The sequence below is a fragment of the Actinia tenebrosa genome, unplaced genomic scaffold (assembly GCF_029948245.1).
Source record: "Actinia tenebrosa isolate PJP-AT-01 unplaced genomic scaffold, QUT_ActTen_1.0 PGA_scaffold4__44_contigs__length_22323623, whole genome shotgun sequence".
NCBI classification, from domain to species: Eukaryota; Metazoa; Cnidaria; class Anthozoa; order Actiniaria; family Actiniidae; genus Actinia; species Actinia tenebrosa.
This window is the reverse complement of record NW_028292581.1, coordinates 4376804-4401536: the sequence shown is the minus strand read 5'-3', so window position 1 is coordinate 4401536 and position 24733 is coordinate 4376804. Positions and strand designations below refer to the sequence as shown.

The following is a 24733-nucleotide window of genomic DNA, read 5'->3' as shown; positions in this document are numbered from 1 at the left end:
TATACTGTAATGACACAGCTTGGAAGGAACAACTATCGAATACCCCGCGCCTAAAACAACTCAGGCATAGCTGGCTACGTGTAGACCTGTAGCCACCTTAGTATAAAGTGTTTTCATTCACGTGACAAGGCAGCCATATTGAATAAAACTTATGCGTCTTAGTCTACGCGTTCTGTTGGCTACGCGTCTACCACCACAGGAAGACCATTCCATAAACTTATAGTACGCCAGTCCAGTGGATCTTCAACCGCTATAGAAAAATGATATGTGAATGCGCAGTTTACATAACATTAGGATCAATGATATTTTTCCTACATATAGCTTATAATTCCCATTAACCATAATAACGAAACTATTCGCCGTCATAGTATATGCCTGTCCAGTGGAATCCCCGATCCGCTACAGAAAAAGTTATGTGCCGTAACGAAACACAAGGATAATTATATATTTTCTACTTATAATTCCCATTACACTTTAACACCAAACCTTACAAGTTTTAATAAAAGACAAAGAACAAACAAATATTAACTTCTACTTAGAATAACTTTATTTCCATGTAGCAATTATTTGAAAAGCGGTACCACTAATTAAGAAAATCTGAATTAAAAATATTATAAGACTAGAATATGAAATCAAGGGCGCCAGGACAGACGGATTGGGTTTTAAATATGTGTGATTGAATTGAATTGATACATGTTTGTTTCTAAATGGATACTAAATAGTGTTCACTTATCTTTATGAATAAACGTCCTTTCCAACCAACGATCTTTTTGGTTTGAATCAGTTTTACGTACGCTCTGAGTATTTACCGCTGCACTATCCGTGCCAAGCAGCGCCGGCTCCGCTTCGTTAGCGATTACTCTCCTTTAATAAAATAATCAAATTTACCTTCAGTACAGTAAAATAGAGGTCTATTTTACTGTACTGAAGGTAAATTTGATTAACTTATTAAAGGAGAGTAATCGCTAACGAAGCGGAGCCGGCGCTGCTTGGCACGGATAGTGCAGCAGTAAATACTCAGAGCGACCGTTGGTGGACGTGTAAATATATTCATATCGTACGGCTGATTCGAACCAGAAAGACCGTTGGATGGAAAGATAAGTGAACACTATTTAGTATCCATTTAGAAACAAACATATATCAATTCAATTAGAAATCTATGAATAACTGAAACGATCACGCATATTTAAAACCCAATCCGTACCACTCTCAAACTGGACATCGGAAAACGAGCTTGTACTACACAACATTTAAGGTTTTTGAGTAACTTTCCTTCATGTCATTCAAAAACACCCAAAACAATTCCTCCCCTCTGTTCCTATATCTCCATAGAAACTCCGCAAGATAAGAATCATAATGTTCCTTCCTTCTACCATGGGTCGGCAAACTAGCCTTCATTTGCCGCCAATGTCCCTCAACTTTGTTCGTATGGAATCCCAACTCATTCACAAATTCCTTTGAGTAACTCACAGTTCTGTCCTCGTAGCCGTGTTTTTCCAAGTTGATGTAACCTTTCCAACAATCGGACACTATCAGAGTACCATGCTTAATCCACTTCTTTATCAAGGCTAACAATGTCTCTTCGGTCCTGTTTTCTACTGAAACTATGAAACAGTTCCTCGACTCTTCCTCAATTCCACCGAACACCCACTGTCCTTCCACCATATCTGTGATACTTTCTCTTTCCAATTTTACTTTCGTCTATCTGAACTATCTTCCCTGGTCCACCAAGTACCTCGCTTCTCTCTGCAATCGTTACTTCACACATCTCACGACAAAACATATCCCAGTCAACCGCTGTGTTAGGCCCAAGTCCTAGTTACTACTACTCGGTGCTTCTTACCATTAACACTTTTCCTGCATTCCCAACGAAATCCATCACTTCTATCACTACATGGTACCCATTTCATCTCTTTTCCACAATGACCGCATAACTGCCTGGAGCAAATCACCCCTTCTTCCTTCAACCAGTTCAAGGTAAATTCCTTGTCTCAAAGGTAATGATGAAAAGGTAAGTTATACACCGTGAAAAGATGAAAAAACTTATTGACGTTTCGGACGCTAGTCCTTCATCTTTTCACGGTGTATAATTTACCTTTTCATCATAACTGTTTCATTAGAAACACAGACACAGCTCACACTAGTTTTTAGCTAGTTATATCTTCTTGTCCCAAAGGTAGTCGTCTTTTAGCTTATCATAAGTCAGCTTCGATTTCTCCTTTCGCGAGTAACTTCCTTTTGCTTCTCCGCATTGTGCTGAAATGTTCTTTAAAGATGGCACGGGACATCCTACCTGAATTCCAATTTTTCGCTTATGTACTACACTATACATTTTTCCACCCTACGGATTTGGCGGAGTCTGGTAACTCTCTGGAAACTGTAATTTAGCTACTCATGATCAGCTTGTGCAATGCTCATTTCATTTGTCGTTTTTTTTTCCAACGCCGTCACACAATTGCTGCTAATCAATATCACAATGCTCTGTTTGCGTAAATTTTTTCAGTTTCATCTTCATCTGCGTCACACTTTCCTTTTTTCAGCTAATACTCGTTCATAAAGTCGGTTAGAAATAGGTGATGAAATGTTACCTTAGAATGTGCTGCCCTGGCCTTAGATCATGTCGTCAATAACAATAACCTCTATTATACGCAATTTTCTCACTCCGCGGCTTTTCAAACGCGGCATACCATTTTATCTGCTAAACAATAATAATACTCATCAGCTCTTTGTTCTCCATTCTCACACTTCACATCTTTTAAAGCCACTGATTGTTATCCAATTAACTTGCAACACAGTACTTCGGTTTCCAAGGCGACCACACAAATATCTATTGCCATCACAACCTTCATGCATTTTTATCTCTTTCTCAAATTGTGCCATTAATAAGTCTTGTTCCAAGATGTCTAAGATAACAAGATAACATGAGAGAACATGGAGCCTACTCCATAAACGTCTTATGGAAATAACGTTTGATTTTAAAGATCTTTTTGAAGACAACGTATGGGAATTTTTACAGAAAAAATCTGCTTTCTTAAGCACGAGTGTTGGCTACCTTGTTCCTTGCATCCTCATGGCAACTGCATTCATTGCAAGTACAGGAAGCTTGATATCGCACAAGCAGCACAACATTCCATTTAATCTCTACTTCATACTTGTTGGACCATCATCAACTGGAAAATCATAAGCTTTGAAAGAAGGTGCAAACCTTCCCATGTCCACTCTTATAGACACTGAAGATATAACAAACTTCCTTCTCGACAAATGTACTTCTTCATCAGGCCTGGCAAAAACCGTTGCAGACAATGGTAAGGGATTCGTTGTGTCACCACAACTGTTTGATTTACTTAACAAATTGCTTAAATCAGATGATGAAAACACTACTGGAGACACACAACTCCTCTGTGAGTTGTTTTCTGAGGAACGCGTGTCTTACAGGTACGCTTCAGAAAAAGTAAGAGAAATTGGTGCGAATGTACCCTTTTCCATCATTGGTGCAACACAAGTTCCCTTTGCTGCCCGTCTCATAGAATACCGGTCGTTTCGCTACCATGCACTTTCGCTACCGTTGGTTCGCTACCACCCAGAGTCCTTTCGCTACCATCATTACCAAAACAAAACTTTGATGAGACTTTTAAAAAAGAAACATAGTCTGTTGAAAGACATTTGTATATGGTTTTGAAGCATATTTGGAGCGATCATTTCATGATACGATCAGTGAAAGTGAAGATCTAAACATGACCAAGGACAGCCTTCACTTTGTTACCATATCGAGTCCGTTTCTACCAACTTATGACTCGGATGACTTTATTTCCCCATACTCTAATCTATGAAATGTGTGTTTTGGGTAGCTTCATCATTCTTTATCATTTTTTAACTTGCCAAAGTTCGAGAAAAATACAAAATACCTTATGCGCGAAACATTGATCGACAAACGACGCCATATTTTTTTCGTGTAATGAACAAGCTTTTCCTAGTCATTTACTGACGCTTTCTTTTCTTTAAATCCATTAGACTTTATTATTTGCACTAAAAAACTAAGACGAAATGATCATTTAATTATCTATCTAATTTCCATTCTTTCGTCCAAGACTGCGGAATGAAGTTTTAGATGAAAATTTACAAAGTCAGTGAATTACAATCGAGTTAACTTATTTATAAATAAACCTGTATATAGTTCATAAACTTTAGGTTTACGATCCCAATTCCTTATGTCTCTTATCGTACTTATATCCAACACAAACATTTCCAATAACATTTCAATTTCTCAATTTACATTTTTAATCACAGAATTAAGTAATAAATTTGCTATCAAGAATCATTATTCTTAATTAATTAAATTAATTAGAATTAATTACCTTTAATTCTTTTAAACAAAGTCATTGCCACATAGCATATCTCCTTTCTTTTTAGCTGTAAGGCACAGGCAACCCACTTCTGAACGCGTAGCCGCTTCCCAAGAAATGCTTCGTTCTTTGAAACTCTGATTTCTTTAGACACTTAAGCACAGGCAACCCACTTCTGAATTCTGACGCGTAGCCACGCGTAAACGCGTGGCCACTTCCCAAGAAATGCTTCGTTCTTTGAAACTTTGATTTCTTTACAGACACTTAAGCACAGAAAACCCACTACTGAATTCTGACGCGTTGCCACGCGTAGATGCGTAGCCACTTCCCAAGAAATGCTTTGTTCTTTGAAACTTTGACTCGTAGCCGCTTTTTACTTTTATATGTCGTTCTAAAAATATTTGGAGAAGTGTTAGGACTCAGGTAGCCCATAAGCTCAATTTGACACTTGTTTTCTAAACCCAAATTGATATTTGTAAAGAAGTTTGTTTTTGTTCAGAAATGAAACAAGCCTTATGTTCATCAGTTTCTCCAATAATTTGGAGAATGGGGACAGTAATGAAATTGGTCAGTAATTAGATAATTCATAGGCTGAATCACCTTAATGCAAAGGAATAATTTTTGTAAGTTTTAATTTATCAGGAAAAATACCTGATGAGAAAGATTGGTTAAATATATTACTTAACGGTTTACATATGTAAGGATTAGCAAGTTTCAGTAGACTTAATGGAATTCCTGAAGGACCAGAAGCTTTATATGGATTTAATGAGGCGATCAGGTTGCTCACCTCTTGAGGACTAGTAGGATCAATGAAAAAGCTGTCACCGGATGATGAAGGTAAAAGAAATTCAAGAAATGAATCAGGTTTTCTTATTGATGAGCTTTGCAAGATTTGGGCTAACATCCCTAAAATAGTTATATTAGTTAATAGTTATTACACATTTGCTATGTCATAATTGTTAGTCAATTCGTTACCATCAACAATTAATTTCTCAGGACTTCTAGTTACTTTTGAATTAATCTTAATGATTAAATTGATAGTTTTCCACAGTTCTTTAGTATCATTTTTAATATTAATTATTTTATTCTTAAAATAAGCTCTTTGACATGGTTTTCATATGCTTTTACCTTAATAATAATAATAAAGATTTTAGATGCACTATACACCAATGTACAAAAAATCATAGAGTTCTGATTAAGATCTGGTAGTTTGAGGAGTCGAACATTCTTGTTGTCGAGTCAAAACAACATCTCGTCCACGTCTAAAGTTTTTGAGCAAGTCGTTTGTGTGTTTCTCTCTAAACTTGAATCCCCTTTCATATTTATCTAAGAATTCTTCATAAAGTTCAGAAGATGTGAGTTTCTGATTAAAGATTTTGGAAAAAATCATAGAGTTCTGATTAAGATCTGGTAGTTTGATGAGTCGACGTGTTTTTAAGTCAATAATTTATGGAAAACTTGGTAAATTTGGTCTGGTATCCTTATATCTCAACATAGCAATGAATACTTATCTTAATAAGCTCGTTTTGAACCTGTGATATCCTCTATATATGATATATATTGAACGGTATATGAGGTGTATCCAAACGGTATATGCCTGTCTCGAACTTTTATCTTAATGGCTCGAAATGACCTGTCTCAAAACGACTGTGTCTCGAAATGACTGGCATAATAGTAGTTTATAGTAGTCATGAAAAAGTATTGCAAAAACTTATTTTTTGAGGAAACCCTCTCCATTGATGAGATTATGAGGCACACATCTAAGGATGTTAAGTCACTTTGAATTATTATCGAGTGAAATGAGGTCTGTGCATCTAATGACACACAGCCAAGTGAAATTGCACAAATTTCCATCAAGGCAAGATTTTACTTATACATTAGCAATATTGTTCATGCATGGTGGTGCTCATGTCGTTCATTAGTGTTGCCGCCTAGAGGACCATATCCAAAAATCAGGAAAATGCTATCACATAGCATTAAAGCTAAGAAAAGTGCAGCCATGAAATAATTCAAACAATTTTAAAAGATCAATTTTGAATCATAGTTCACTACACAAGTGCACATCATAACTATTCAAGTGCTTGGCAGTATGTCGCAAACAGTGACAGGCTATTTAAAAAGCGAAGGTTATCAGGATCTGGCAAGTGCAATGCTAGTAAAAAGGTATAAAAAAAATGGACACAATTACAGGTGCCAAGAAGAGGGCGAATGCCGCTTTGTAGGAGGAATATGAAAGCAATGCCTAACAGATATGCTGTTACTTGGTGAACCTAACCACTCTAACACCAGTCCATTTATGATTCCCTCCTGACTTATGTATTGTAAATGAAATAAAAAGCTAGCTGTCATGTCTAAACCCTGGCTATTACAGTTAGCATCTACAAAATTTTCTGTTTTCAATAAATGTTTTCAATAATTTATATCATTATATATTTTAGCCTGTAAAACTGGTAGGAAATAAAGTGATTGAATGATTGATTGAACACTTGTAATGATTGAGACAATGAATTGTCACACATATACATAGAAACAAAAGTTTTCGAAATGTGAAGAAATTATAAAGCTTCTTCCTACAACCACGACAAACACTCCACATCAAGACAAGCAAGAAAACCAAAGACGAGGCAAAATACATCCTGATTATTTAAGAAAGTTTTCCTTAATAAATGCCTTTTTAGATAAGTATTTAATAATTTATTTTAGCTGTATCATTACTTACATTTTAGCATACTTTTTACATGTATAATTAGTTTAGTTAGTCTATTTGTAATTAAGGACGTTTGTCTTTTTAATAAATAAAGAGCTATTATTATTATTATCATTATTATTATTACTACTATTATTATTACTATTATCATTAATATTATTTTTATTATTTTTGATGAATCCTCTATACTTGACCCTGCACCAGAACCAGTAGCCACAATATCATCAATATTTCACCAATCACTTTTCAAGTGGTTGCAGAAGGAAGCAAGAGAAGGAAGGAGAAGCTGTTTGACAGCCATGGTTTTTCATATACTGTTTCTTGAATAAGGTCGTATGTGACCTACTGGAAGTGCACTGCCCAAAACTAAACACATGCAATGCATCAGTAATTCAGCGAGATGGGACTTTCACCCTTGGTCATGCTGATCACAACCATGCAAGAAAAGTATGGAGTTTGAATTGAAAAAAGATTGCATCCCCAAAGACTTATAACAGGCAGATGTAAAGGTATTTTTAAAGGTCACATTTATCATCAGAGAACAACTGGCAACCCTCACCAAGGTTGGAATGGCCCGATGATGCAGAAAACCTCGAGACAAGCAAAAGTATGACGTGAAGAAATATCTGTAGGTATTCCAGTTGATATGGAATGGCCAACGAGGAGGAAGACCTCAAGGCAAGCAAATGCAAAGTATGGCATGAAGAAATATCTGTAGGTATTTCAGTCAAAATGGAATAGCCCAATGAGGCAGAAGACCTCTAGGCCAGCAAAAGCTAAGTATGGCGTGAACAAATATCTATAGGTATCTCAGTTAAAATGGAATAGCCCAATGAGGCAGAAGACCTCGAGGCCAGCAAAAGTAAAGTATGGCGTGAACAAATATCTGTAGGTATTCCAGTTGATATGGAACAGCCAAATAAAAAAGTAGGGCGTCAATCAAGAACAGTTTTCCTCACATCTTGAAGAATTAGTGTGACACAAAGTTGACTTATCTTTCAAAGTAAAAAATTATATTTTAGATGCTGAATAAATACGGATATTTTAATATACAGAGCTTGTAAGTATAAATGGATGTCCCACTCGGACATATTAAACTTTATAGAAACGAATCATGACAAAAATTTTAATTGAAAGTGCTCACAAAAATACAAAAAGGAATCATTTTTAAGGTAATCTGATGATAAAGTAATGTTTAAGAGCTATACTTACGATAAAAAAGCAGTTTTTTTTACCAACATTCTTCCACACAACCGTCTCCGATTCTATCATGCACATCTCTCATCCCGCGCTTGTCCCACGTGATCAATGAGGATGGCAAGGGATGATGGGTAAACATGCACAGGCAACCCAACTGACTTTTAAAATACTGCCCTGTCCACAGGCAGCCCAAAGAATGGCTTTGAAAAGTTTCATGGGAAAAAATCGAAATACAAAACTAAATACATATTGAGTTAAACGTATTTTAAGGACGATCTGTATGAATCTCTAATCGATCCTTAGCATAAAAAGTTGTTATTAAAAGCGGCTTTTTGCTAAACGACATTAATTCTGTACTAAGAATCTTTTTTTCAAGAGATATTTTCTCTTGATTTTTTAATTTTTTTTTCCCAATGAAAATTACAAGTACTTCTTGTTTACGTCCTCTTTATTTGTGAAAACCTGACCAAAAATGTCACCGCTTGCAACAACACACTTTGGGACCGGTCATTATTTAACTAGGAGGGGGCTAGCCTTCTTGGCACGGTTGAACAAAGGATGAATAGCGCTATCCAACGGATGACTCCTTACCCAGTAGATAAATCGATGCTGTTATCCAATACATTTATGCACTGGATAAGATTTATTTAAGCCCTGCAGGGTTTTCATTGGCAACACTATCCCGAAGGTCACTAAAGAGATTACCCTGGAAAAAGAAAGATTTAATTCTTTCGTTTCCTTTGCTGGCTTCCAACTAAAGTTTTCGATTTTCAAAAATTATGGTGATATCGATCCAAAATCATGATGTTCAAACTAAAAGAAACGTCAATAAATGCACAGTCGGTTTTATGTTTTAGACCTTCGTGGTCATAAATAATTTATTTGTCAATAAATTATCAGATAATAATAACGGTATTAATAATATATTATTTCAATCTGGATAAAATTATGGAGCTAATCGTTTTATATTATTCATTGCTCTTTGCTTGTAAATGTTGCTTTTCGGCTGCAACCTCGTTTATAATATCACTTGCAGAAGATTAAAATCTGTAAAAAAAAGAATGTAGAATTAGTCTTATTAGGGATAGATGAGGTCAAGTTGACTTTCATTTTACGAGATTATAGGATTTGGAGAGGACTCGAGAAGTCAAATCGCAAAGTATAGTATATATAGAGGTCTCTAATTCAGTGAAATAGATATTATACTATTTTGGATAAACAGTGTTTTACATTTGTATCATCCCAATAAGATATGAAAAATATAACACTGTACAAAATGTACAAGAACCAAGAGTCCGAACTAAACTAATTTTTTCATCAGTTTCTACCTTGAATGCAGAGCATGCGTACCAGAAAACATAGAAACTAAGCTACGTACACACGGTGCAACGTTGCAAACAATGTTGACATATCACATGACGCGATTTGTTGCACGCAATGTTGCTTAAAACGAAAACGATTCTGCTTCACCAACATTGCCTGCAATATTGCGCGCATTTTTGCACTTTGTGTCAGTAGCTTTGGCGCTTACAGAATTTGACTAAGACCTCTGGCTTTCACTTTGTTTGGATTGTGTTTTTTTCTTAGGTGTTCATTAGAATTTCGCGCACTTTTTCTAATATGACTTAACTTACTTCAATTTGCTTGCAGAAACAAATCTTGGTTAAGAAGATTCTGTCGACGTGCTCTCTCTATCGCTGTCATTAACATACTCTGACAACGAACTTGAGAAAAGTCCATTTGGTCGTACGGCTGAATGAAAAACATGCAATCAGTGATGGATATCATAAAGAAAAGTATATAATCTAATATTCATTTATTTACCCATATCTTCAACAGAGTTACAATCATTGCCACCCATCCATCCATCGATCCTTCCATCCATATCTATCCATCCTATACTGATCTATGCATACTTTCATCATTCAATCCCAGTCAACCTTTTATCCACTCCCACTGATCCATCCCACGGTCTATCCATCCCGACACGTCTCCATCCCACCAATAATCAATTTGTTTTTATTTTTTATTGATTCCATTCACTCACAATGAGAATACTCACCGAGAGAACAGTGTGCAGCTTGTGAAGTGTCAGTAATAAGATAGCAACACCTACAAAATGGAGATCACTGAGACCAGAACCTAAAAACAAAAAACAAAGAAAAACATAGAAACCATTAAAAATAGATCACATTTTTTATTTCAATTTACTTGACCTCCTAAGTCATTACTAAAGCAAGCTGAATACATCGTAATATCATTTTCAAAGCCATCAGGCCAAAAAAAAAAAAACGCGTGTCTTATTTTGCTGTTTTATCAAATATATTTAAAAATTAACAAAGAAATTAGGGTTTCATTTTCTGTCGTTTATAATTATTTTGCATTGTGACAGGTGCTCTATGCTAAAGCTTGATAAGAAAATACACACTACAAACACATTCATCAAAGAAAGCTTAAAATGTTGTTAAGCTGCTATCACCGATTCTTTGACATTTCAGTTTCATATCACAAGCCGGCAAAGTAATCACAGGTCAAAATTACGACAGCTTGCAGCCTAGAACTGATTGAAAATCAGCGACAGACTGAGCAAATGAAAGAACCTATATAAATCTGTCAGTGTAGAATTGAAATGTCATGAAAGGAAGTAGTTGATTATTGGCCGTTTCATTGAATCTGACAGCATCTGCGCACCACTATCAAAAACAGTCTGAGTGCTAAAAGCGTTTTAAATTTAGTATCGATTATTTTCTGAAGGAACAGGAATGAAATTTTAGAAGTCAAGCAGAAGCCAACGAATCAAGTCCTGCTTGGCTTGAGTGAATATTTAGCTAATAAATTAATATTTTTTTCCGCAGCTCAATATTTTCATTGTTCCAGGATTCAGACTCAGCACACAACAGCTCTTTAGCAAAAGAGGTATAGGATTTAGAAAAGATTTACCAAATATTTTTTGTGTTTCACGCTCTTTGATTTGATAGTTGTTCTCAGTTCTCTCTGATCTTACGATTTTTCCTCTCTCTATTTCCGGTAAAATGCATACCCTGTGTATGACAGCAAGGCTAAAAACAATACCCGATCTAGTGGCACATACCTGTATAGAAAATATATGCAAGTACCCCCCCTGACGTTGATCAGCCCAGAGGTTGAGAGTTTGATCGGGTTTGAACTGTGAGTTGGCCATGCACTGTTAAATGAGCCTAGAGGTTTTTTCAGGGTTCAATAAAACTTATATTGGTCTTTAAATACTTATTTGAAGATTCAGTAAGTTCTGTATTGTATTATCCTACAAGGCTTAGTCATTCCTGTTCATGTTGCCATGGGGATTGAAAAACTTACCAGTAAGGTGTCTCCAGAACGAGTACGCCTGCGTTGCCATGGAAATACGCAGGGAGGACCAAGTACAGTTGAGCAGTTTTGTGGTCCAGTGAGAAAGGATGGACAGCGCCGTGGATACTAAGAGAGACAGGAAAATTCAATGTTAAAGAATGAAAGTGGAAATATAATTGAATGAGGACAAAATTCGACAGGACGTTTGGAATTCAAACTCAGGTAAGATACTCGAGCAAAGCAGATTTCAATCTATTGCATGTGAAGCGACACGACAAGGCTAGATACGAGGCACGGTTATGGGAATTATCGACATTGCACAGTGTGCGAGATCTCTGATCATTCCATAAAATAACTCGAACCTTACACCATCCGTTCACGACACGACACGTCCGTACCGTGAGTTATTCACAGTCTTACTAAACTTGCTAGAAAAAGAAGCATGACATACACTTTTGGGCGCAGAGTAAGGGGGTGGCGCGGATAAAATATCGTACGCCCCACTGAACGTTAAGAAGGAACTTGCGGATTGGTGTCGGCTCGTTCTTTTTAATCAGCTCCGCCATTACACCTGCCAACCTGAGGGGGGGTAAAAACAAGTATAAGCTAAAAACGATATTGACGGTTTTTCCATTTCGGGGATGCTGAAGTAATAGTAAAAGCTTGCGGTGAAGAGCCTTTTGATAAAAACGAATCAGAAGTTATATTTTCAAGAACTTTTTTGCAGCACTAAAAGCTTGATAAGACTCATCAGAATCCAGCTAAGACTGGAATAGGAAGTAAAAATAGCATTAGACACAAAGTAAAGGACTTAGCTTGGAGGCAAAAGGTCCAATTTAAAGCTAGTATATAAGTTTTTTTATTGGAGCAAAATAAATAACCATTTTAATAGAACGTCATTGCATGAATGCTTAGTCGGATTCATGAAATAACGGCGACACATCCCGAAGCTACTTTTTTCGCCTATATTTGCCTTAACAGTGCTTTTAACGCGAAAGAAGGTGAATTTTGCTGAGGCTGAATTAAGGAAAAGCACTATCTGATAACCAGCTGAGCGGATATACATAGAGGTTTGAAGTGTGACATCAATTGTATATGGAAAGACAACTTCTGGTGCAATAAGAAAAGTAGTTCTATAAAGATTGTTCTCGCTTTTTCTTAAGCGCAGGATTTTTTGTCCAAAATTCGAATTGTTTTAGGTGGAGATTAGATAATTGAAAGTATTTTTCACTGATTTTATTTTTTCGGGGTTTTTGGGAGAAGTTCGACCCGGAAATACGTCACAACTGAAAAGCTCTACAGAGAGAAGGGACGGGGAACATTTTAAAACGCCCCCATGCTTAAAAACGGTTCTTTGATATGATCGGATGTCATTAACGTTAAATAGAGCTGTTAAGGTACTTCCTTAGATGGAAATGATATCAAATGAGATATAGTATCATTAATTTTCTCGCTTTTTACCTTCCAGCAAATTCCACCCCGAGCCTTTGATCTTTGCTGTTATTAAAACCCTGGACAAGAAGCCTTGCAAATATTTTCCCTTGCCTGTGAGGAAAGAAAATATGGGAAATCATTAAGGACTTTTCTAATCGACTATCAAAAGAGGAAAGAGCCGTAAACGCACCCTCTGATTAGTTTATGAGAGTATCTATAATTAATGATAGTAACTGAACTGAGTGGAGTGCAATTTGGACCAAAATCATACGAGTGATTACAAAATTGCACGACCGCGTAGCTTTTAAGCACAAGTATGATTTTGGTCCAAAATTGCACGACACGAAGTTCAGTTACCACTTAATCATATCCTTTTTGTAATCATACACATGACTACATAACTACATGAAAAATACAATTTTTTTGCTTTTTTGTTATAAAATCTATCTAAAAGTGTGAAAATGTCCCAATTCATAAAGAAAAGCACTTTCATTGCAAATGTGTTGAAAAGGCTTGTTTTATTCTGTTCTCTGATTGGCCGAATATAAGAATTCTGTTCTGTGATTGGTTCTTTCAAAAAGATGCGCTTAAGAGCTCAAAAGGATGCGATTTGGGAATTAATCGCACTCCTTTGAACCAATCAGATTGCAGGACTTGGTTCTTTTGCTGTTAATCATTTTCATTTGCTAGTTAATCTATACAAAAACATATGATAATTTTTATCCACAATTTCACAACTTTCACCTCCCTTCCCCCTCCCGATCCCTGTTTTAGCATGAGACTCCATCGCATCAAATTGTTCTTGAAGTTTTAGCAGGTGTTGATTATCTGGATTCGCTTTGATATCATCTCTACACCTATCTAGATATTTTATTTTTCGAAGTTAATGCTATGAATAGTAGCAAACTAAAGGAACGAGTAGAAATACAAATTGTTCTTGAAGTCTTAGCAGGTGTTGATTATCTGGATTCGCTTTGATATTATCTCTACACCTATCTAGATATTTTATTTTTCGAAGTTAATGCTATGAATAGAAGCAAACTAAAGGAACGAGTAGAAATACTCAAGAGAACGAATTGATAATGTTTCAAGTATTTTCATTCGAATCTTTTAAGGTTGTCAGCTTTTAAAGTGAAGCTTAGTGCTTTTTTTCACTAGACGACGGAGCGATCCAAATGCAATACTGCAAAGTTTTCTAAATGCACTTAAAGAACTCAGATATACTAGTGAAATTTGTTTAATGTGCTGTGACAAGAGATAATGGTCCCTCGGCTGTGATCAGTGTCTTCCAAATTTCACATCCAAAGACAAACAAACAACTTCAGAAACGCTGTTTCCTCTCGACAAGAATTGTATTTTTAAAACTTGATGTGGTGTCAAATAATGATTTTCTAAGGTTATTGAAGCCTTTTAATGGTCGATGACATGCTTCACTCTGATTGGTTTATGTAATTCACGAAGGGAATATCGAACAGAATATTCTCAGGAAGCTATTAAAATGTGTGAAGCCAATTAAGTGCTTCTCGTCAACATTAACTGTGAAATCCCTGTTTCAAGTTTGGATATTGCAAAAAGCATAATAATGTGAGAAAGTTTTTTTTCACTTAGCCGGGGTAAATAAATAACAACGGATTTCGTTTTAAAAATGATTTTCGTCATCATTAATTATGTTCGTCCTTTTTTTCGTTTCTTTTCCTTCCTTAATTTAAAAAACCAGGGAACTACTCCCCAGAATTTCGATGTCCAGTGACGATCCCGCTTTGTCTATCCCACACGGTCTATTTAATAATGGGCCATACACTTTAAATTCCAAATTCATCATTTGATGGGGCCTTAATTAAAAATAAAATTTTATAGCCATATAGAATTAATGAATGATTCAATATAAACAAGCTTGATTTCCAGACTGTTAATTGTAAGTTGGGCGGTATAGGTGGACCACTTACTGAAGTGTAGCAGTATACTTAAAGACTTTCCGTCAGATAAAAAACGTGGAACCCTGCTTAGATATTCATGAGGACGGGTTCGAGGATTGAACCTAACAAACAAATCTTTCAGTCTTCTCCTCGGCTCTTAAAACCAAATCATTGAAATAACAAATAACGTGATAAATTGATATAACGTATAGCAATAAATGTGGAACATCAACATCCCATCATTCGAGCACCCCCTTTTGTTAAGATGACGTCTCTTCCACCCTGGCAGCCGAGAGGGTGGAAGCCATCTGCCTAAACAGGACGTTTGCATGATGGCGTCATTTGACTCCACTACTATAATGCTTCGAAAATTTTCTTTCTTTTCATATAAATTTGTATTCTCTTACACGATTAGTAAAACAATTGGTGCTAATAAACAAAAGTGTACAAGGGAGTCTGGTCAGTAGAAGAGGTCATTGACGCCATCATGCAAATGTCCTATTGCTGTTGCATTCAGCGTGCATATATTTGTAATGTTCCTAGGATTCACGGTGCACAGTTGAACCAAGAATTCAACCCAACAAAGAAATACTGTCTGAACCAGAAAAGTCCGCCAAAATATCAAATTCAATCACATTTACTTATTCATTTCATTTAGTAGACTCGATTCTATACACTGTCTTGGCTTATGGAAACTTCAGTCGTAAATATTACTCCAATAAATTGTAAGTTAAGATTAAGTAAATGAACAAGCACTTGGTCGTGTTTTTCGTAGAGAGTGTCATTTATTCTCAGCTAAAACCGGCTTCGAAGCACAACGAATTTAAAACTCTTTTTCTTGATAAAAAGTGCTTAATTTTCAGTAAAGTAATTTCTCTTTTGATATCTCAGTTCTGGAGAACATTTTTAGGAGTTTATTACATGCGACAGATAGTTTTGATGAAGATTCGTTGGAGATGGATATTAATTGAGTAGTTTTACGCCAGAAAAACAAACAAAAAACCGGAAATTGCAAGGAAGAGAAAAAACGAGTTATTTACACCTGTCGCGTTACGAGGTCCAAAGTCCCGGAAAAAAACACAGGCAGAAAATATATAAAATTTTAGTTTAGTCTTCAATGACAAAAAATTAATACACTATAACAAGAGAGACTATAATAAATATCATTCTAATATTAATAAGTCATTCTTAACCTATTTATAATGTTAGGCTTGAAAGTTTAAGGAACGGTAAAGATTAATATTAATATAGTTATTTACCTTTTCTGATATGGAGAAATAAATATTTAAAAATTATTGACGACCATATAAAGCCTTAATTTGTATTGACTAAAATAAAATCGCTTATGTAAATTTAAGGGATTTGTACGATTTAAAAAACAAAAAAGTACACGCATAATACACACATATCAAATTTTTGTTTACTGCTGCACAACCCATCGATTAATTGTAATTTTTTTAAAAATAAGATAAAAGTTGTCGTTTTTTTAAACACTAGAATGTACAATACAAAGATTTTTAAATTAAAGGTTTTCTTTTGTGGATTTTTTTTTCTAAGTTCCAGCGATATGCTTTATATTATCGCGAATTGATTATCAATGACGGTATAACATTCTATCATGCGTAAAGTTCAAGCAGATTTAATTCCAATTTAAGATCATCCATACGAGTTAGTTGTTGTCTTACCTGAAAATGTAAATTATATGGCGCGAAGTAACAGTGGCTCTGTGGAACCAAGGCGAGCTTTTGGCACCCGAACCTAAATGAGACACTGCGAGTGGATCCCAGCGAAACGCTCGGAACTTTTCACCGGCTTTTGGTGCACTGTCCGTTTCCTCAGAGTAAAAACTCGTCGGTAAAGGGTCTTTGAGTTTTTCGTGCCAATACTCATTAAAATATCCCTCTGCACTGTGTTCGTGCTCAAATATACGATAGTTTGTTGAAATTCGCTTGACGTATCTGTCCTTTTCTTCTAAATTTGCAGTGCTTTGCCATACTGCTTGACCACACTGTGTGCCATCCGCTTGGAGAAAGCTGTCGTCCTTAGCTTTAAAGTAATACAGACATTCCGTCTTATTGGACGACCATCTTCGAATTTTAGGCTGTATTTCCTGTCCAAGGGGAAAGTACATAGTGGAAAGGAAAATATTGTCAAGACTCGGAGCGCTGACATCAACGAATATTATAAGAGCGCAAGTGACCACTGTTATAGCAAGAGATACACAGACCAAAACAAGTCTCAGACTCGGTAGTGGCCATGGATTTTTAGGTTTAGACGATACGCTAGTTTTCTTGGCAGCAATCATCATTTCGCCCTTCAGTCCTTCGCAGATGATATTTTTTGTACTCGCGTTTTAATCAACTAAGCCTGGAAAATAAAACACAAAAAATTTAGTCGTAAAACATTTAGTCGCTCGAATGAGCGTAATTTATGAATTGGAAATTCTATATAAAGCAACACACAGGTACCGAAGAAAAAACAGTAAGACAGTATTTATTTTTCACCGAGAAAAAGGAGGAAAATAACCCTGTTTTTCTTACCGATTTCAAGGTAACGTTCACGAAGAATATTTACCCAAAAGTCGTGCTCACAAACGAAATTGCTCGGGCGATGAAAATGCTCTTTGTGTTCGAGTCGTCTCGGGCGAATAAATTAGAATGATTTTTAGTTATTGTTCAGCATAAACTAGGTTGATTCTGATTGGTTGATAGCTAGCAATGATTACAAAACAAACAGAACTGAGAATAAGGCCACGGTCTTGGCTCTATAATGAAATATTAGCAAGAAAATGCCTCTTAAAACATCTGCTGAAAATATAAACACTTAGAGGTTTTAATATAGATAAGACAGAAACGCAAGCTGCAATAATTTAGCGTTTTTACAGTGATTTCTTCTTTCAAAGATAAAATATTCAAATATATTTAGAATATGATATTTTGATGTTTTCTTAAAACGTAGAACGTCAAAAAATAGTCGTGTAACACCTTTTGACGTTAAATTGCTTGAAACTTGAATAAAATTTCACCTAATTGTTTGTGTGTCTCTGTTATTAGAAAGAAAAAAGAAAAAGAACAAATAGACTCTTTTTCTAGTTTGATTTTAAGTTCGGATATGAACTTGTTGATTTTATTGACAGGTGAATTGCAGAGCTCGCAGAAGAAGTCTTTCTTGTCTTTCTTGTGGGGTGGGGAAAAGGAGGTACAGTTTTCCTTTATAGTCCAAATAATTTTCCTTGTCTCTAAACGTATCAAGACCATTATTCCTCAGTGCAAATGTATTTTCACCGACTATCCCCAATAAAACTATAATTTATCTGTATACCTTATCCTAACTTTTTTGTCAACTATTTATCATTTCCCTTGTTATTTATTATCCCTAAGAGAAACTTTTGATAATATAGTTTTTGCAGACTATATATCAAAGTTGTTGTTGGAAGCTAGTAAAAATGTAAATATAACTATACGGAAGAAAGTAAGTTTCAACTTCTGCTAAAAGCATTAATAGGGGAATAAACAAACTCGTTAAACTTAGTTTCGATTTTCAAATTTTCGGTTTTTGATTTGACTACCCCCGTTGCTCACTTGCCATTTGTTTTCCCGTGCGTTTAGCAGTGATCTCAATTTGATTCCCAAAAACTTCCGTCTGCGCTTCAAACGTTTTAGTAAAGCTAAATCCCTTGTATCAGAACCGTTTTTCAACTTTAGAGTTTTTCCATGTTCTTTCGGTCATTTGATCGAGAAATGTGTGACGAAATGTGAAAGTTTGTTACCATAGTGGCGTAATTAAGCAATACTCCCTGAACTTTGGAAAACAAAAAGCCGCGACAACAATTTGGAGGGAGGGAACCAACCTCTCACTGTTGAGGCCTCGGGTTCGATTCCTGGACTTGGCATCACGAGTGAGTAAAGTTGTTTGGTTTCTCAATCGATTTGAGGGTTTTCCGGGTTCACCAGTTTTCCTCCCTCTGTAAAACCTAACACACGTTCAAATTCCACTTCGATCTGTGAGTTAGATAGCCGTATCCTGACTAGCTTCGATCAGCCTAGTGATGGTTCTGGGTATCGATTAAATTTGAATGCATTTTTTCCCTTTTGACAAAGTTTATCCAGATCTCACTTGTCTTCGGTTCAGAAGGGCACAAGTTTGCGTTCCTATATGCTATGGCTAAGTTCGCAAGTGCGAGTATGGTGATCATGAGGAACTGCATGTCCCGTAGTTTGAAGCTCATCATCATTCTTTGTAATAAATTGCACAAATTTGCACAAATTAGTAAGTTCAGTAAACCGTAGACCTACGAAAGGCTTTGCAATAATTTGTACAATTTTGTTAGTGTATGATGAACAATAGAAATTATATGTTAAGTGTATGCTACATCGAGTGTATAAGCAGATTTTATAATCTGCTTATACACTCGATGTAGCATAAACTTAACATATACATCTTTACCCAGTGACAAAAACACATTTCATAAACGTAGAAAATAATTACTTGAACGAGAAACTACAGCAATCTGAAAAAGCAGCTTTACTTAATAAATATGCGCTGAAATAAGTTTAATGCTTGCAACACTTACTAAAGAAATGTCTGCATTTGGAAGGAACAAAATTCTTTTTATCTCACATAATGTCCGGCTCTCGGAGTGCTGCTTTGAAGCAGAAGAAATTCCATTGTTAACAGATCTAATTTGTAAGCGATAAGATGGCATACTCGCCCACTCTTTCGTACGCTTAACAAGCCTTTCTTTCCTCTCTTTTCATCCCACTCCTACGTAATGGAACCAGAAAGAAAAGAACGCAAGAAAACTCAGACAGATCAATAGAATGTTTTAATCGTATTGGTTAGTAGAATTAATGGTTTAGTGCGGAGACTCTATGCCAATACAAGGGCAAACCCACCGAGTGTGGTGACTGTCGAAACTGCCAACAAAAAAATATCGTTTCTTATTAAAATTTGCTCTCACTGTCATTGAAACTAAAACTAATAGCAGTATTGCTCTGGGTACGGTTGTACGAAGGGTGGAAAGCGCTATCCGATGGATAAATCCTCCTCCTAGATATAAGTCGATGCTGCATGTTATCCAATAAAATTACCACTGGAGAAGATTTATCTGTTGGATATAGCGCTATCCACCCTTCGTACAACCGGGCCCTGGACTTTAACGCATATTCCTACTGAGAAATCAAATGTCATCAAATGTCTAGATTCTACCCTAAACGGACTATACAATACAATTTCTCAAAGCCAATAGAAACTATACGCGAATATGGGCTCAGAGAATACTCGCAATAGAACTCTAGCGTTCATATTTTTACAGGCATTGGGGGAGGGGGAAGAAGGGCAAGTGGGATTAAAGAGAGGCAAAAAATATGGCATTTAAGGGAGGGCCACCTCAAAAAATAATTAGCTAGATAGAACATTTATTTTTAAAATGAATCTTTTTAATAGGGGCCCCCATGCCCGTATAAAAGGAACGGTCCCTTATCCTACGGCAGGCTTCAACATCTCATGTAATGCTACTCCTTCTTCCCCGGCTCCGCTACAGCGTCGTCTTTTGGAGTCGAACGCACCACAACAACTGGAATGTGAGCATTGTGCACGCAGTAATCGCTCACACTACCCAGGAATGTACGGCGAATAGTGCCCAGGCCACGAGATCCCAACACAATGAATTCGGCTCCTTTTTCTTTGGCGAAATTGCAAATGATCTCTCCAGCTCTTCCACCTTCCTTGTACAGCTCAAATTTGTACTGGAAACAAACAGAACTTGTCAGAACATTTTTTTACATACAAGTTTCTTTATCAAAAAGAACGCCCTTAAAAACTGAAGCGAGCAAAAACAATGGCAAGCCATTTCATTGTTACGACCGTGTACATCCTTTATGTCCATACCATAACCGTATCTAAATCTCGTTATTTGATAAAGGCGCACGAAAACAATAGCAAGCCATTTCAGTGTTACGACATCATGTCATACCGTGTACGTCCGTATCATAGCCGTACCTAAAACTCGTTACTCGTTTAAAGCGCAGGAAAAAAATGGGAAGCTATTTCAGTGCCGGGTTTCAGTGTTACGACATGTCGTTCTGTGTGACTGATCTCAGCCACACCCTTTGAGCTGTTGGTCACTGAATACCAAACCTAAGGCCTAGGGCAAACGTCGAACTTTCCATGCACCAAACTCATTAAAAACAATGGATATCAGGTGATAATGAGGCGGCATTCTTTGGTGTAATTAAGTTCGGTGCATAGAAAGTCCGACGTTTGCCATAGGCCTAAGGTGGCAACAATGCTTTTTTTAGGACTTATTTTGATGAATAGTTAAGAATCCTCACCTTGTCATCTTTTTTGCTGTGTTCCTTACATTTTTCCCCTATCACCCTCAACATTTCATTGGCTTCTTCATCTGCTTTCTTTACCAGATTACTCCACTCCTCATAGTAAGCAAAACCATCTGTAGTAGGAAAACAAGATCGTATCACAAAAACATGTTAAGAAACAAAATACTCTGTGACAAATTTCATTAATATCCTGAATAACTTCAATTCTGAGCTGATTATAGTCAGTTAACTCACAGATAGAATTGGAATTTAGGGTTTGGTTTTGCAGAGGGAAGAAAATTGGATAACTTACAGAAAAACCCTTGAATCAAGGGAAAGACCTAACAAACTGTACTCGCATGTAATGTTGAGTCCCCAGAGGTGAAAAGCGAGGGCATTATCGTGATTCCCAACTCTATTCTCTTTACAGAATTGAGTTTGAAACTTGAAACTAATATTTGTCACACAGGAATTTTTGTTCATTAAAAAAACAAAGGTAGAAAAAGGATATTCGTACTATGAGTAATAAACCTATGTGCAATCCAATTTTGAAATTTAAGTACCATCCATTTATTATCCTTGCTGCGACGGCCAGGTGGGAGGAGGAAGCTGGCAGATAAGAGGGGGTTTTATCAGATGTTTTTCCCCAGGAAGAGAGAGGCCACTGGAGCAAAATAGCAGTTCAGTTAATCATTAGACCCCTTGCATGTGAAGTCAAAACTGTTCAATTTGGAGGACAAAACAAAAGAATTATGTCCTCCAAATTGAGCTGCATATCGATGTGCTGCAAGGGGTCTATTCCTTGAGACACCTTTAACTTACTCTGACCCCTCAAATCCCCCTCCTGAACAACTGAATATAGTTTGTATTTGCACATCACATCATCTGGTCATGGTATTTAACAAAAGATTTATTTACCAGCATGGCTACCATGTCGTTATCCCTTGAAAATTATTATAAACCACCAATACCATGGTTGTGCATGGGTGGTGTAGTGGCTTACTGCTTCCCTCTGAATGCAGTGGTCCGAGTTTGAGCCCTGGCTCAGACTGGATTATATGTGAGCTGAGTTTGTTTGATATGTTGTTAACTCCTATGTCCTGGGGGTTTTTCTTTGGGTTTTCCACTTTCCCCCCTCCAAAACATATATATCCATTGTATATAGTATAGCATAGTGTATAAGTATAGTGCATGTGGAGTAAACCTCATGGAAGATTAATTGTAAAATACACATATACTTACAAGGATAAGGTGCAGCAGGCATGGTTGGCATTTCAAAGGCATGGATGACAAGAATCAAATCCCCTGCCTTATGTAGATTATCACAGTAGACTGAAAATAAATATTATAATGTAAACAATATTTAGTGCAGTGGTGAGGAACAAAACAATTTTAAAATAATGAAACTTTGGCAATTGATATTTACAGTTGAACCTCTAAAACCGAGGCCACTGAGACAGGGTGAACCAATCAAAATGTAGAATGAAAACAATACATTCCAACTTTAAGTAATAGAGCCAATCAGAAACCAGCAGAATACAATAGCCTTTAAACATCTTTTTATTCCCACAAGAAAATGATGATAGCTATGTAGTCGCGTTTACATGTACAATCAGGGCCAAATTAACATTCTTATACAGCTCAGGTTTCTCATTGACTCAACTATCCAAAGTTGGAAGTTGAAGGCTAACAGCACACACCAAAGCTCAGAAACAAGCCATTGAAATCTTGAATATAATCTCTTGGTACTTATTTATTTATTTACATTCATATTTTAACAAGAAGCTTCTTCACTTATAAATGTGATTTTCGAGAAGGTCCTGATAAATAAGATATTTTGACAATAATATGTAAAAAGTCAACATCATTATTACTAGTATGTAAAAATGTATGTATCTAGCTAGTTTGTGTTTTTTTTATTTTTTATTGTTTCTGCTGATAATTTTGCCCTTTTATTAAATTTCCTTCTTTCAAAAATAGTTTCCATGACATCTTCAAATAGGGTCCCGTATGTAATATCACTGTTGACTGTTGCATAATTTTGCATAATGAATAATCACTGGGATTGGGCTTGACCAAAACAAGCCCGTTCCACACTGCACAGCAAGTATGAGGCATATTTGGCTTTTTATGGAGCTAAATGTGGCGGGTGGCATGTTCACTGACTGGCTGGTAGCTTTGTATGCCATCTTTGCATGCTTGCCATCCTACAAGTTGCCCCTCCCTCCCTCCTCTTTATGGTTAGGTTTGGTTATCATAGGTAGGTATTATCTCCACTGTTTACAGTGTGACAGGTACCAGCGTTGGGTTGTGGCCTGGTTGCTATGGTTACCTCCTTGCTGGGGGGGATATACTCGTGTAACCAGATCCCGCACTGGTACCTAGCCCAAACTCATTAGTTGATGAGTTTTAATTGCAAATTATTGATTAAAGCATTACTCTTTATGGCTAAAGCTCAAACGACTTTAAAAGCATACCAGTTTTCACTGTTTCATTTAAATTTAATGGAAAATTTAAATAAGAATCTTTGTGGCATAAACAAGAGAGCCACAATCTCAGGTACCTGCTTAATGAATCGAAATTAATGTCACGTTTTAGACAACCATTAAAATTATTACAATTTCTTGGAAGATACTTCGTAAAATATAAGAGGTTTTTTACAATTCCCAGCTTTTCAAGAAAGCAATGCGATCGCGTTATGAGCCGCCTTAATGAATATAAAATACATTTACATATGCACATAATTTCTCTCAACTTACGCTTCTTTTGCATAATATATAAAACTTACTTGCAAGCGTCATTTACATCTAGATCTTGTATGATTTACTGAATTAACTTTAAATGATGGTTTTATTCTCTAGATCTGTGCATACGTACACACTTGACACTTCTATAACAAGCTTGTAGACTATACCACTAGAAGCTCAGCTTCCTTCTAGCTTTTTTCTCGTAGTCGTCATGCAACTTTGATAGCTTACTGGAATTTAGGGCTTAGGAATACATGTAAAAATACATCTAAGCTTATATAACTCTAATAAAGCATGTAAAACCATCTATTTTAAAATGTTTACATTCTAAAACCATAAATATTGAGTAGTTTTAGGAGGTTAGTGTAATAGCTAGCATTCGTCTAGACTGATTTCTATTGTTGAAAGCGACAAAAATGAAATAACAGAATTAGAATATTTTGAAGATTCCCACACTTACAGTTAAATGCTTCATCGCTGTAGGGACTGCCGTCAACTGCAAGTACAACCTTTCTTTGAGCCATGACGAAGAAGTGTTAACCCACCTAGAGTCAGTTAGAAATGCTTTGAAAAAAGCAAACGTACTAAACTCTTATTTGATCGATAGCAAGCGACAAGCCTGCCAGCGGGATATATATATTAGTCCGTGACACTAGTCACACGTGTTTGAATATGACAGACAGCACGTACATGCTACGAGTCACGCGATGCGGGACATGAAATCTGATAAAATAGAAAAACA

The 24733-nt window shown here is 36.3% G+C and overlaps 2 protein-coding genes, 1 long non-coding RNA gene and 2 pseudogenes across 3 annotated transcripts in view; 1 reads left to right on the top strand and 4 right to left on the bottom strand.

The window, feature by feature from the left end:
- The window catches only part of LOC148906897 (uncharacterized), a 42296-nt gene extending 33921 nt beyond the window's left edge, over nucleotides 1–8375 (bottom strand). Inside the window, exon 1 of the long non-coding RNA XR_016121172.1 lies at nucleotides 8263–8375. This is a non-coding gene — a long non-coding RNA (uncharacterized LOC148906897). The remainder of the gene's footprint in view (nucleotides 1–8262) is intronic.
- Nucleotides 1240–1974, bottom strand: LOC148906899 (uncharacterized; annotated as a pseudogene).
- Nucleotides 2957–3679, top strand: LOC148906898 (uncharacterized; annotated as a pseudogene).
- Nucleotides 8376–9094: 719 nt separating the features above from the next.
- On the bottom strand, nucleotides 9095–17620 carry LOC116304099 (uncharacterized). The gene is made up of 8 exons (XM_031713756.1): nucleotides 17468–17620; nucleotides 16613–17294; nucleotides 13039–13122; nucleotides 12029–12156; nucleotides 11587–11703; nucleotides 10313–10392; nucleotides 9885–10002; nucleotides 9095–9297 (listed from the first exon to the last, which is right to left on the bottom strand). Exons 2-7 carry the CDS (start codon nucleotides 17233–17235, stop codon nucleotides 9886–9888), a joined length of 1149 nt encoding a protein of 382 aa, XP_031569616.1. The 5' UTR covers nucleotides 17236–17294; nucleotides 17468–17620; the 3' UTR covers nucleotides 9095–9297; nucleotide 9885.
- A 2110-nt stretch (nucleotides 17621–19730) lies between these two features.
- On the bottom strand, nucleotides 19731–24631 carry LOC116304096 (uncharacterized). Its single transcript, XM_031713751.2, has 4 exons — nucleotides 24452–24631; nucleotides 22487–22576; nucleotides 21260–21378; nucleotides 19731–20674 (listed from the first exon to the last, which is right to left on the bottom strand). The coding sequence occupies exons 1-4, from the start codon at nucleotides 24513–24515 to the stop codon at nucleotides 20441–20443; spliced, it is 507 nt and encodes a 168-aa protein (XP_031569611.1). The 5' UTR covers nucleotides 24516–24631; the 3' UTR covers nucleotides 19731–20440.
- Nucleotides 24632–24733: the final 102 nt, after the last annotated feature.